The following is a 14,362-nucleotide window of genomic DNA, read 5'->3' on the forward strand; positions in this document are numbered from 1 at the left end:
ATAATAATAATAATAATAAAGATAAATGTCTACCACTTACAGTTATCAGTAAAATAGATTATCTACAAATGACAAGCATGGGAACTCAAACTGATGTCTATAATTGTAGGAAGGAAGCGAAGCTGGACATCATCTCATCTCTTCAGCCTTGTGGAATGTATCTTATATTATTTTTCATAAAATATTACAAATCAATTCAGTACAGAATCATCTATCATCTATTTATCTATATGGTTGACCACCAAGCCTGTGGCTATGTGCTGCTACCATTAATGGTTTTTCTCTTCATGTGCCACACTTAATTCATGGCCAAAGTAGCTGAATTATGACTCCTCTTGTGCTGTAGTTGGTTTCCGCCCAAAAGATTCTCTCCAGAATTAGTCACTTTTATAAGCCATGCAGCAAGAAATATTTGTACAGCTGGTGTCTGAATCATTGGAAGCCTGTTGTACACGTCCAACAAGTTTTGAAGGCGAACCTACAGTGCATCCTTTACTCTTCCCAGTACAGGTTCATCTTCTTTGGCAGGTTCTGTTGTCATTTGTTCTCTAATTCCTCCCAAACAGTAACATCATTATGTATGTGATAAGCAAAAAATTAAAAATAGCAAAAAAAGTGATAAGCAAAAAAATAAGGCTTAGTTATCGGCCAGTGTTTATTTGTGAGTGCTGTTGTAGCTTACAGAGTCATAAACAATCTGCAATTTAACAGTGCAGTCAAATTCATGCATTTCATATAATTTATGGCAACAATTTTAAAAATCTCATCACCTACTAAGTAGTACAGTAGTGCTAGTGATCAAAGTTCAAACAAATCCTTGCTACATAAAAATTGCAGCTACAGTGAACATGAAGTGTAAGTAGCATCTTTAATTCATGTTTTTATTCATCAACTAATAAATGTCCTTGCTGTATTGCTATTACCAATTCCCTACCAATTCTCATTTTTGGATATTAACAGTAATTGGCTGATATAGAGTCCTTCATTGTATTCATTATAATCATATAGCTACACATATAGTTACATAATTAATGCGTACACTGGTCGAATGCATTCCAAATGTAAATGTAGATATGTTAAAAAAATACATCCTTTCATTAATGATGATTCAGGTGATTGTTTCCTTTTAAAAAGTCAACAACATTTTATTTTTATGGCATTGTGCACTCATCATTTTACAGCTACCACATTAGCCAATCACTGCTGATATTCATTCATTCATTATGACATCATTAGTCAAATAGGGGTCAATGCTTCCCTTTCCTCTCTGTCATAAATATGCTCCTTGTGTGTAAACACTGTAAGTAAAGCCTGAACCTAACACCACTTTCTGTATCTTTGATGCTACATTGAAGAAAGCAGATAGGGCGATTACCTTGTACCTGAATGTACTTACATACATATTTAAGCCACTGCCGGTTAATTTTCATTAAAAGTCTGTCTAGAACATTGAACAATATATAACTTACTTTAACATTATATTACTTTCTTTAATATTATATTACTTTCTTTTCCTTATATTACTTTCTGTTCAAGTCTTTCTTACATGGCCAGGATTCTATGCTGAAGACGGCTAAAAACATACAACAAGCAGAAACAATGATCACACATGGTCAGTTCTTTGTAAATTCCATTAGGCTTCAAATGTCACAGGACAAAAAAATAGGCGCTAACTGAGTACCAAGTCTACAGACAAAGTTTCCTAGTGGCAGGACAGATTGCCCTCCAAGAACTAGCCATAAACATTATACCAAGCAATTGCACTATGAGATAAGGTTATACCATTGAAGCATATCCAGTTTGTCCTTCTGGGAGAACCTTATAAAGGTTTTGCCTTCAGAGAGGTTTTCCTGTAGAACAGCTTTAAGAAGAAACTATGAGGGACTTTTATTAAAGTGTATTTCATGGAAAATGGGAGAACATCCCACAATGCCACCTAATTAGCTCAGACATGGAGCGGTTAGGAGTTATTTGCTATAATAGGCATACAGAGTACTAATGACTCAAGTTTGTTAAGTGGATTTTTTTGCTATTTACAATTCTACATAATTAACTATTTAATTTCAGTGCAATATATAGACCTTGACTGCACTGCTGGAGAAGGACTTTATCCCAAATCATCCTATTTAATGGAAAACACTGCGTACTATGCTGACCTTATCTAGCAGATTATGTATTAGTACTAATCACAGTGATATTACACAAATCATAGGCAGTGCATACAAAAATAACTCTGAATAAATAATGGTTGCTTAATATATATAACTATGCTATGTAGACACCACAAACACTAATAAGAGACTAGTTGTACTTGAAGTATTTTTCAAGTTCTGAAAAAAGGCACTTGAGAAGGTGTTAAAACAAACAATTAAAAACAGAGGGAAACTAGGAAAAGTGCCATGATAAGGAAGATGCTAGGTTCATAGAACCCAACTATCAAGCAGACAGTAGCACTTAGAAAGGCAAAGGATGGAATCAGAGTGCGTAAAGTCACGTCAACCTCTGCAGAAGAAGCCTCTAAGGTCTTACAGGGTAGTGCAGGCTGGCTTTCTAATCCTTCTTGTTTCTGAAATGAGGCAGGGTCATCAGAGTACAATTCAAACTTTTCATTAGATAAAGATTCCTCTTGTGTCATGGAAGTCTCACCGTCCCCACCCTCCGATGACACTGAATCTTCAGTGGTGGTCAAACTTTGGGACGTAGCTGTGGCACTGGAAAGAGATGTTAACACTTGGCTTTCCTCTTTAGTTGCTGTGTTCTCAGGGCCATATGGAGTGTCTACATTTACAGAAAAGACTTCATGCACCTCCTTCAGTTCAGGCTCTGTCCCCTGGTCTTGATATTTTGCTACCTCTGGGTCAGGTGTTCTTTGAGAGTTGGGAGAATTTTGGATCACATGTTCTTCTCTCTTTTGCCCCAGGTTGGTTGGTTCAAATGGTTGCCACAAACAAGATGCATTCATGTCTGGAACTTCCCTTACGCTTAGATCAGCTTGTTCCTTTCCACTGGTTTCCCTTCTGATGATAGTGTCATGTTTCATCATCTGCATTTCAGGATTCTCCAGTAATGGCTCATGTGATTCCTCAAGCAGGATATCATGACCTGTGCTATGAATAAAATCTCCTTTGCCTTTACTCACACTGGCAGTGATCAAATCATTTAAGGAACACTGCTGAGTTGATTCTCGAGACTCTTGTTTTAAAGATTCAGTGTTGCCAACTTCCACTACTTCACTGGTCTGGTCTTGAAGTTGTGCTTCTCTCCATTCTCCAGACTGTATTACATTGTTCTGCTTGTGGTCTTTTAATTCTTCCCCCATATCTTGGATGCTTGGAAATATGCCTGGTAAAGTTATGTCTAAGTCAAAAGTTGCTTGGACTGCAGTGCCTGATTGGGGGTTTTCTTGATTTGGGCAAAAGGGCTGGTTAAGCTTGTCAGAATGCACATCACAGTTTAAAGTTGAGGCATTATCTAGGGCTTCATTCTGCATGGAAATAACGTTCTCAGTGGATATCAGTAATTCTGTGCCTTGACCTTTTTCTAGATGGTCTGAATGTAGTGGATTTTCAGTTAAATCCTGTAGAGGATGTTCATCTTTTCTGTCAGCACTCAGAGGAAGTGATTCTGCTAATGTATGGTCTTCTCTGGATTTAGACGGAGCAATCAGAGCTTCAGGAACCTGCAACCAAGACGACAAATGTTAAACGAGACTGAAAACAATGCTCTGTGTCATACTATTATACTAAAACTTATTGGGTGAAAGAATGGAATGGGACTTTTAAGACATGGAAAACATCACTGACCAATATACGTACCTGTAATACCTTGTCCATGGGTCATTCACACCAAAGATATTAGTATCACTATCATTATATTTTCCATGCTGTTGTTTTCTCAGTCTAGATATTTATTTGGTATTAGCTATGTATCTACTATTATATTTGTATTGGTATTTATATCATGTATAAGTATATATTAGCATTATAGCCTATTAGCAACTATAGTTAGAAATATTAGTGACAGAAATAACACTTAGCTTATACTTAGAGATAAAAGAATTTTTTATTAAAGACCACATGGTCATCTTTTTTTTATTATTTGATTACAGCAAGAAAATCCATATAGGACTTATAGAGTATACCATACTGTATACCACTACATTCAATGTGAACTAAAAAACTGAAAAAGAGAGAAAAAAGGTTTTTGGTATCTCATACTTTTTTGTTTTTTCTTAATCTAATCTTCTTTGTAAGCTATTAGCAATGTTTATTAAAATGCACAGATATACAATGTCTATTGAACTCATATAACACAATAAAGCATGCAGTGCTGTTGATGGTGAAGAGGAATGCAATGAAGCAATAATACAAATGTTATAAACAAAAAAAAATTCTCCTTTGAAGTTATCTCTTTCACAAAGACAAAAAAAACATATAAAAATGTTCTTGTTTTCCACGTGCCATGGAGGAAATGATAACATTAGCAAGATGAGGGGTTAGCGTGCAGCGTGCCCATTACCTAAATTCTTGCTGAAGCTTCAATGAGCTGTCCAGATGAAAGAGCAAAACATAATTACTATTAAACATTACTGAATAAAATAAACATGACTGGATCCAATAAGCCAAGAAAGGTATAGTATGGGAAGATATGTAGCTCCACAATAAAAGTGGTGGGTATATGGACCTAGGTAGATTTACAGTCCACAGTTTGTCAACTGGCATAAAAAAAGAAAAAAAAAATCCAAGCTCAATCCCATCTCTAACAATGATCCCAATCTTTACACTGAAATTCAAAGGTAGTACTAGAAGATTATTTCTATGAGCATCTTATATCTGTGCAGGCTTAGAAATTGGCAAATAATGGTCCTTATTAGAGATGGGCATTTCAGTCCAGTTTACTATTTGAATTGTAGCCATTATTCAAATAATAATCAATATTCAAATGCACCAAAAAATTACATGTATGGCACAAAAATGTAAACTTTTGCCCATATACGAAGTGTGCATGGATGAGCGTTAACTTACAGCATGTCACCTTACTGTACAATGCAGTTAGAAGGCTGCATGCTGACAATGAGCATTAAAATAACTTTTCATGCATAAACAGTTTTAGTAATACGTCTGGCGTCTACAATTAAAGTTTTACCACATTTGCCACACTACAAACTGTTTTCCAAAATGTGGCAAAAAACAAAAAAAAAAAACCCTTTGCCTCAAAGCACTGAATTGTTCACACATTTATTAACAGACTGAACTTAAAACTCAGTATAATTGAAACACTGACATTTAGGCAGTGAGACAGATGGCCATGTCATATGGCTTTATCCTTAAACTGACTTACATTAAAACCACATCCATAACAATCATATTGTAAGTACAAACTTAAAGTTCCACTAAGAGACCTCCAGGACTATAAGCATACAACAGTAGAGTTTGCCAGCCATGCACCAACACATGATGGCTCAAAGTATCCGTCTGTACCCTTAGCCACATTACACACTAAGTTGTTTGTCTGTTTGCAAACAGTAAAATGTTCTGAGATGGAGTATTACTAGTTTTACTACTAGAGATGCTGCTGTTAATAACACAGCTAGCTGTACTGTAGATAATCTACATATAGGCAGGGTATGTATAGTTGAAATTCTACCATCAGGCCAATAGGCTTGCATCGCACAAGAATCAAACTTCATGAAATTAAACAGTTTAAAACAAATGACTACTTGTAAATAAGCAGGCTCTCTGCCCTGACCATTTTTTATATTATTGGCAGCAGTCCTTCTACAGGATGGCCAATAGGCTTGGGTCTCTAAAACCAGATGTGATAGATCCCTGTGTTTGGCAGTGGTCAATGGTGAACCTGTAAACTATAGCTACCCGATTGCAACACTTATCAGATGGTATCTAGCAGCAATGTTTCAACTGCAGAGGGCAAATCCAGAATTTATACTCACTTACTGTAAAATGTTGATTTTTCTCAGGTATTCAATTGTTTTTCAGTTCCAGCCATCATGGTGGCACAAACCTGGCTTGCATTTTATCCCCATTTGCAGTTGTTAGAAGAAGGAAGAATAAGTGCCAACAGAGTGTCAAGGCTATAGACAAAGTTTCCTAGTGGCAGGACAGATTACCCTCCAAGAACTAGCCATCAGAGTTAAAAATTAGGAAAAATCTCTGTCTGTTTAGCAATTCAAACAGAATGAAGCAGTCATTTGTCAGTCTCCATGGCCTGTGCATCAAAAGACTTGTACCATTGGCAGGCTGCACAGACTGTGCACTCAATATGCCTACTACATATCCCACGGTGTGCACCAAGAGCAACTGTGTCACCATGTACAAATACAAGAGTAAATACACATTGCAAAGAATATCATCTCTCTTAGATTTAGGCTGTAGGCAACACACACTTATACACACAGCTTTGTCGACATTTGTCAGCTTTTGCATTAAGCTGTGTTCCTCATGGTTCTTTGCACACTTTTTTTTTTTTTAAAAAATGTCACTGCACTACAACAATCTTAGCTTTTTCTTCATCGCAGCTTCCGCAGCAATGCCTGCTGTTTGCTTCAGTTCCTGCTACAATAATGTAACATCAGAAGAGGACATTAACTAGTCAGTAGTGTTTCCATAGTTTACAGGGTATTTACAGGTCACCTGCCGTTATGAACAGCATGCTGCAGTTAGCACATGGCTCTGTAACTAAATGTCAAAGATGAGAACAAGTCTCTGTAAATGCTTGTTGAAGATCATGTTTCTCATCCAACTCAACTTTGGAGAACAAACAGCAGAATTGCACCCATATAGCAGAACAAACCGCTTACCATTCTACCATGAAATACAAAAGATTTTCAATGTTCAACAATTTGCATGAGATTATTTAGAAATTATGAAGAAATTATGGGATCACATTAACCACCGCACTATATACTGAGAAACAACAGACCACATGTTTATTAATGAGGACAGTAATAAGTTAACACTAGAATTTTCGTCCCAGAAGGTGTTTTTCACCAAGTTGTCAACTTTCACAATAAGCAAACAAGCACATGGAAATCTCCTGAAGTTCCAAAAGAAAGCCCTGGCTGACTAGAAGAAGATATTTGTGTACAATGTTTATTCTCAGATGAACTGTGTTCCCATCCACTGCATTTTCCTGCTTTGCGTTGTGTTATGAAATGATCTGATAATACGAGAAATGTTGGAAAATTTGAGAAAACACTGAGTGCTCGGCAAGTATGATGGGAACTTGAGACTATGGGTCTCGCGTATTTTTGCCCACTTCATGCATGTTATGTTACATTATTAATGTAATGATCTGCTTTGGAGATTGGACTTTAGTTTTTGTTTGTTAGTTTTAGTTCAAGTTTATGTTCATGTTAAGTTTATGTAAGATATTTCATTTAGAATAAGTTTTCTCAATAAATAAATGCAACAGCTTTAATGTTTTTGCAGGATTTCTTCAATTGGGTTCCTTGATCTAATTTTAGCACTTAGATGAATATCTGATTACATTTCTGGTCATATTTATGTAAAAATACAGAAAATTGTAAATGGTTCACAAACATGTACACTATCATTGATGAGCTCTAAATATGTTGAAGAAATTTGCTGAAACAGCTATTACAATATACCTTTTGGTATTTTGGCATGTTTTGTAAGATGTAATATTTGATGTATGACAATTTTTTACATTTCGAATTTGTAAAGTATGCACAGGGTATTATTTATAAAAACTACATAATTTATGGATAGTAACTATAACGTGTATGAAGACATCGGCTACTCAGACCACATCTCTGTTATGCTAATTCTAGCATACAGACCACTCGTCAGACGCTCTAAACCGGTCCTGAAGCAGGTAAAAACCTGGCCAGCAGGAGCTACCTCTGCTCTTCAGGACTGCTTTGGGTGCACTGACTGGAACATCTTCAGGGAGGCTGCAACCAACGGTGACTCCATCAGCTTGGAGGAGTACACGGCATCATTGACCAGCTACATCGGCAAGTGCACTGATGACGTGACCGTCTCCAAGACCATCACCACACGCTCTAACCAGAAGAGACCTAGCCTTCAGAACAGGGGACAGGGCGGCCCTAAGAACAGCAAGTGCCAAACTGTCCCGAGCCCTCATAGAGGCAAATCGTGCACATGCCCAGACAATCAACAGCCACTTCCAGGACAGTGGAGACACCCGGCGAATGTGGCAGAGTATACAGGCGATCACGAACTACAAGACAGCTTCACCTGCCTGTGATAGTGATGCCTCCCTCCCAGATGCGCTGAATGACTTCTACGCTCGGTTTGAGGTGCAAAACAACGTAATGGCAAGGAATATGTCTATACATGGCCGACACGAGGAGAACTCTATGCACAGTTAACCCACGGAAGGCTGCTGGACCAGACAACATTCCTGGCAGGGTGCTTAGGGAATGCGCAGGTCAGCTATGTCTTCACTGACATCTTCATAATTTCCTGAGCAGCGCTGTTGTTCCTACGTGCCTTAAGACATTCACCATCATCCCCGTCCCAAAGAAGTCTACAGTGTTCTGCCTCAATGACTATCATCCCGTCGCACTCACACCCATTGTTATGAAGTGCTTCGAGAAGCTCGTCATGAGGCACATCAAGACCCAGCTACCACCCTCACTGGATCCCCTACAGTTCGCGTATCGTCCAAAACACTCCCGGGATGATGCCATAGCCACTTTTAGCCCTCACCCACCTAGACAATAAAGACGAATACGTACGAATGCTGTTCATAGCCTTTAGTTCAGCATTCAATACAATCATCCCTCAGCACCTGATTGGAAAGCTAAGCCTGCTGGGACTGAACACCTCCCTCTGCAACTGGATCCTGGACTTTCTGACTGGGAGACCTCAGTCAGTCCGGATGCTGACTCACGACTGTGCGGCAATGCACAGATAGAACCATATTATCAAGTTCGCCGATGGTGGGTCTCATCAGCAAGAACGACGAGTCAGCATATAGAGAGAAAGTACAACAGTTAACTGCCAGATGTAGAGCCAACAACCTGTCTCTGAATGTTTATAAAACCAAAGAGATGTTTTTTGACTACAGATTGACCACTCTCTGCTGAACATAGACGGATCGTTTGTAGAGATTGCCGTAAGCACCAAATTTCTTGGTGTTCATCTAGCAGAGAACTTCACCTGGTCACTCAACACCAGCTCCATCACCAAGAAAACCAAGCAGCATCTCTACTTCTTACAAAGGCTGACAAAGACACATCTCCCTCCCCCCATATTGACTACGTTCTACAGAGGGACCATTGAAAGCAAGACCCTGCAGCGGATAGTGAGGACAGCTGAGAAGATCATTGGAGTCTCTCTTCCCTCATGGACATTTACACCACACACTGCATCCGCAAAGCCAACAGCATTGTGGATGACCCCTCACACTCACTCTTCAACCTACTGCCATCTGGAAAAAGGTACCAAAGCTTTCGGGCCCTCATGACCAGACTTTGTAAGAGTTTCGTTTCACAAGCCATCAGACTCCTTAACAACTGAACTGAACTGTACTGAGCAAAACGCACACACATGCACATCAACTGTATGGACTGCACAGACCTACATCATATACACACTCTTCCAATATACATCCAGCAAACTGTTTACATGCTGTTTTGCACACTGTTTTTGCTCTTTGCACATGCTGTCTCACATTTCAGTCGATTGCTGTTTCGCACAATCCTTTAAAATATCTCAGGTAACTGCTGCTATAATACCATGTTCATTCCAGTATTTCTGCACACGTAATACTGTCTGAATATACAGTATTTACACCGGTCTGCGCTGTTTTTGTTTATTGTCTTTTGTGTATTGTCATGTGTTTTTTGTCTGCACTGTCTTTTTTGTCTTTGTGCTCTGTTTGCACCAGGTTGCACTGATGCACTTTATGTGGCTAGGACTAACTTACTAAGTCCTTAGCTCTGTCTTTGTTATATGTAGCACCATGGTCCTGGAAAGAGACTTTGTCTCATTTCACTGTGTACTGCAACAGCTATATAAGTTTGAAATGACAATAAAAGCTTCTTGACTTGACTTGACTATGCATAATAAAACCCAACAGGCAAACTGTGTAGCATTCAGATTAAGTGGTTATTTAAATCACCATTTTGTGTTAACAGTGGTAAACATGGTAGGAAACACACTACTGACCTCAATGTCAATCTCCGGCTCAATTACCAGCGGACACACCGGTGAGGGAACCTCAGCAGCTGCACCTCTCTCTGTATTGTACTCATTCCCTAAAATGAAATAATATGAGACCAAAATTGATGGTTCAAAAGATGATGAAATGAACTATCCAACATGGTAAAAATGCTTTATTTATATTAATGCTAATCTACAGTTTTTAAGATAAATCTTTTACTACATTTTCATATTCTTCATATAGCCAAAACTCTTTTTTTTTTTTAAAAAAACAATTCCATACCATCATCTGTGTCCGGATAGAAGTCAAAGTCATCCTGTTCTCTGGAATGGAATCAGAAGAGAACTATATTTCTCAAATTACGTTTGTAAAGTATAATAAATTGCGAAAAAGCAGAGGTTTAGAGGTTTGTGCTACAACGTATAATTCTGTTTGCAGTTATCGATGTTAACAGCAAATAACACAAAACTGTCATTCTTAGCATGTTGTGTGGCAGACATCAGTTTAAATGAGTGCTTTAGAGAAGAAACAGAAAAAAACTGTGCTTTAGGATCCTATGTATATATGGTTCAGCTCTCTTCTGAGTAAATATCCCTTTGAACTATCTCTACTGACTGTCAGATTTCACCCTTTTATCTATGAGTTATAAGTTAATTATCCAATGAGTGCCTTGTGGCCATCAGAACCCATCACATACAAACATATGTGCAACATTCTTAAAAATGCTAATTGATAACTCCACACCATTTTCCTTGTGACTAACCTAATATCCTGTCAGTACCGGTTACGGATATTTGATTGTTAAAACTAGCCAAAGTGCACATCATTAAACCATCCTTCAAACCTGTCATATTACACTAAAGGGGTTTCAGAAATATCACTTGCACTATATTTACATTCACGGCATTTGGCAGACACCCTTATCCAGAGTAACTTAGATTTATACATACGAGCAGTTAAGAGTTAAAGGCCTTGCTCAAGGCCCCAGCTTTATGAAGGTGGAACTCATGACTCATTTGAACTCATGACCTTCTGATCAGAAGGCCAAGGTCTTAACCACTGAGCTGCTTCTACCCTCCCATACATTCTATGAATTGTGTTTGGTGGTCTACAAATCATGCAGGTTACAGTGTTGTTTGTAAATAGCGTTTATGTTCAGGTGCAAACAGATGCAGCAATAACCCAGCAGAAACAGTACACTTGTTTTTCATTTAGTGACAGCTGTTCTGGTATGATACTTGCTCCTCTGAGAATAAGACGATGACCTTTAGTTTTTTTCAGCAGCTTCACTTGACATTTGGGAAAATGTTGCACTTAGCTGGAGTTTGGAACAGCAAGCTTCTTAATACTGCTCAACTTTGTGACTTGTAAGAATGTATTTTTCCCAATGACAAGAGATTAGAAAGGTTGCAGGTTTAAAACATTTAGTGTGCACCCTCTGTTCATTTGAAGTCTTCTGTATTTCTACCCAGCAGCCTCTGGGGAAAGGTCAAGTGGAAGGTTGGCAAGTACCAACCCTGAAAATGAAACCTCCCTTGTCCTATATTCATATCTCTCATGCCCTCTAGGATAGCTGCTATTCTTAAGTGTGTGTGTGTGTGTGTGTGTGTGTGTAGATTGCTGCTGTCAGGAAGTGTTCCAAAATAAAACAAGGGGGAGGGGTGGCAATAATAAGCTATAGCATAGCTTTAATGTGATCGAAGAAGTATCAGTAACTATGAATCAAATATATTCAGAGCTAAAGTTTAAAGTCTTTATTAAAACATGTTCAAACTATGTAGTTATACTCAGGGATGTGGTAAGGCATTTAACTTTGGAGTTCTGGAAATTTAATCAGCAAACCTGGGGTATGTGCTATCTATATATCAATATTTGGGACAATTGCAGAATCCTGGAAGTCTGTTGTCTTGCAGCAGCCTTACGTTCCATGTACTTGGTTATGTCAAGATGCATTTGTCATTGCAAATATGCTACTTAACAAAATTGCTGGTAAACTGTCTGAAAACAGCATTTTTTTACGTTGCCTAAATGACATCTGATGTTATAATGAATTACATCTTAACCTAAAATTACACATTGATGCCATTTAAGGCAACATTATTTTAGGGCCTACTCAATCATGTGGCAGCAGTACAATGCAAGAAAGCATGCAGATACAGGTCAAGGGCTTTGGTTAATGTGGACATTTAACATCATTATGAGGGGGAAGTGTGGCATGAGGTTTTTACTGTGGCATGAGCTCGTACTCCTATATTACCATTTAATTTAATTTATTTAACTCATGTAAACACTGGATATCCTGCACTTGCTGCTATTGCACTCTGGTTAGACCTAAACTGCATAAACTGTTGCCTTGTACTGTACTTGTACATGTGTAATGACAATAAAGTTGAATCTAATCTAATCTAATCTAATGATCTTTACAGTCTCCCGAGTTTACACGGCATGGAGCAAAAAACTATGAAACAAACAAAAAACATCCAGCGAGTGGTAATTCTATACCAAGGAGAACACCTAGACTTGTTCCAAGTGAAAAAATGGTCTTTCCAGTGTTGGTGAAGAGAAGCATCACATGCCAAACCTTGATGTGAATGGAATGGAACAGCAGAAGACTATTTCAGGGTGCAAAGAACAGGAGGTTACAGTGGACACAGGCTCACTGAATTTAATCATTGAAAGATTTTGAAAAGCATTGCCTGCCTGAATAAGGTGAATACGTTCCTGTTAACATGACTGGGGAGTGCATGGGAGCTTAAGCTCCTGAACAGTTAACATACACAGCAGAAGCAAAAATTGGCTAAATTCTGCCTAAGGTTTTTAATATTGGGTATTTTTGCAGCCCAAACATAAGCACTGCAAAGCAATTACTCTTGTGTGCTATTTATAATGCACGCATTGCAGGGTATTTACCTGTATCTTGGAGGCTTCAGTATGCCTTTCATTTCTCTGTCGTCTACCTTATTAACTGGAGCTGTCTCTTCTTCATAGGATACGACAAGGGATACTGAATAGTTCCTGCCTGAATTATTTGCCCAGAACTCTCCATCAGGCGTGTTATAACGCACGACAAAGTCGATGCGCGCTCCGGTAAACAGATAAGGCTCTGCGAAGGACAGCCTGCATGAAAACTTGTCGGTATCACCGTCGTGGGAACCTTGCACGTACTCGGCGGCTGAGTCGGAATGAGTGATCCAGCCGTCCATGGTGGACCGAACGTAGACACATTTCTGAAAAGAAACGTTCAGGACGCATATGAGCGCGTCAAAAGAGAGCGGATCCTCCGGCGCTACTGTCACTTTCTCCACTTCCACTTTATTAGCGCTAACCGCGAGCGTCAGGTCGCTTCCCACACGAGCCTGGAACTCAGGCCACAGTAGGTACACGGGCTCGAGGTAAGTTCTGCGACACTTCGCCTCTTCTTCCTCCCAGTTAGAGTTGTCCTCTTCGTCGTCGGAGTCGAAGGCAGCGAACTCTCGCACGTCGACCAGCTCGCGTCCAGAAGCGTCGGCGAACGACACTCTCCTCTGTGGAAGTGTGAGGCGAATCCGCATGTACTCCGCTGTCTCGTCTGCAATCGATGGGCCGCGCTTTCTCGGTACAGGAGAGCACCGCGGTATGAATCGCACGACTTCCTCGGTTTCTTCATCATCCTCATCTTCGACGGGGGAATCATCGCGGGTCTCCCCGGTTCGACCGTTCTTAATGGTCGTGAAAAGACCCTCCTGTTTAGGGATGTTTAGGAAATGGTTCCCCTGCGCCATAGCTCGTGTTTTCTTGCCCGGATGATGACGGCGTTCTGTCGCGAGCCCTCAGAACGTGCAGAAGCGCATAGCAGCAATGGAGCGCAGCGGAGCTTCAGCCAATCTCGAGGGACCAGCGGCTTATTCTGGTCACATAAACTACATGAGGACGGCGCTTTGGTTGCTCACCGAGCGCCGACGAGAATGTGGCTAAATTTAGAAGGAAGTGGCGTGTCCATCGTTTTTCAGGGGTCAAAACACAGATCACAGATTAAGTATTTCTGGTAGCGTAGTCTTAACACCCCTCCACCCCCACCCCCTGCTCAGGCCACAGTGTAGCCTACACGCCCCCTGGCCCATTTACCTGCCCCACCAACAACGTTAAGAGCTAACGACAAAAAGGTTAAGAGCTAAATGTTAATCAGGGCAGTAAATATAATGTAGTGGTG

At 39.5% G+C, this 14,362-nt stretch overlaps 1 protein-coding gene across 1 annotated transcript; it reads right to left on the reverse strand.

Moving 5' to 3' along the window:
- Window positions 1-631: 631 nt before the first annotated feature.
- On the reverse strand, window positions 632-14,217 carry si:ch211-167b20.8 (protein phosphatase 1 regulatory subunit 3A). Its single transcript, XM_060881701.1, has 4 exons — window positions 13,084-14,217; window positions 10,456-10,496; window positions 10,179-10,267; window positions 632-3,679 (listed from the first exon to the last, which is right to left on the reverse strand). Exons 1-4 carry the CDS (start codon window positions 13,932-13,934, stop codon window positions 2,369-2,371), a joined length of 2,292 nt encoding a protein of 763 aa, XP_060737684.1. The 5' UTR covers window positions 13,935-14,217; the 3' UTR covers window positions 632-2,368.
- Between the last annotated feature and the right edge of the window lie 145 nt (window positions 14,218-14,362).

This window comes from Tachysurus vachellii, chromosome 11 (assembly GCF_030014155.1).
Source record: "Tachysurus vachellii isolate PV-2020 chromosome 11, HZAU_Pvac_v1, whole genome shotgun sequence".
Taxonomy (NCBI): domain Eukaryota; kingdom Metazoa; phylum Chordata; class Actinopteri; order Siluriformes; family Bagridae; genus Tachysurus; species Tachysurus vachellii.

Excerpts from the sequence above, each read along its gene's own strand:
- si:ch211-167b20.8 (XM_060881701.1), bottom strand. The coding sequence starts at position 13,934 with ATGGCGCAGGGGAACCATTTCCTAAACATCCCTAAACAGGAGGGTCTT. Across the intron at positions 10,268-10,455 it reads CTATCCGGACACAGATGATG|GGAATGAGTACAATACAGAG; the intron begins GTATGGAATTGT and ends ATTTCATTTTAG. Across the intron at positions 3,680-10,178 it reads AGCCGGAGATTGACATTGAG|GTTCCTGAAGCTCTGATTGC; the intron begins GTCAGTAGTGTG and ends TCTTGGTTGCAG.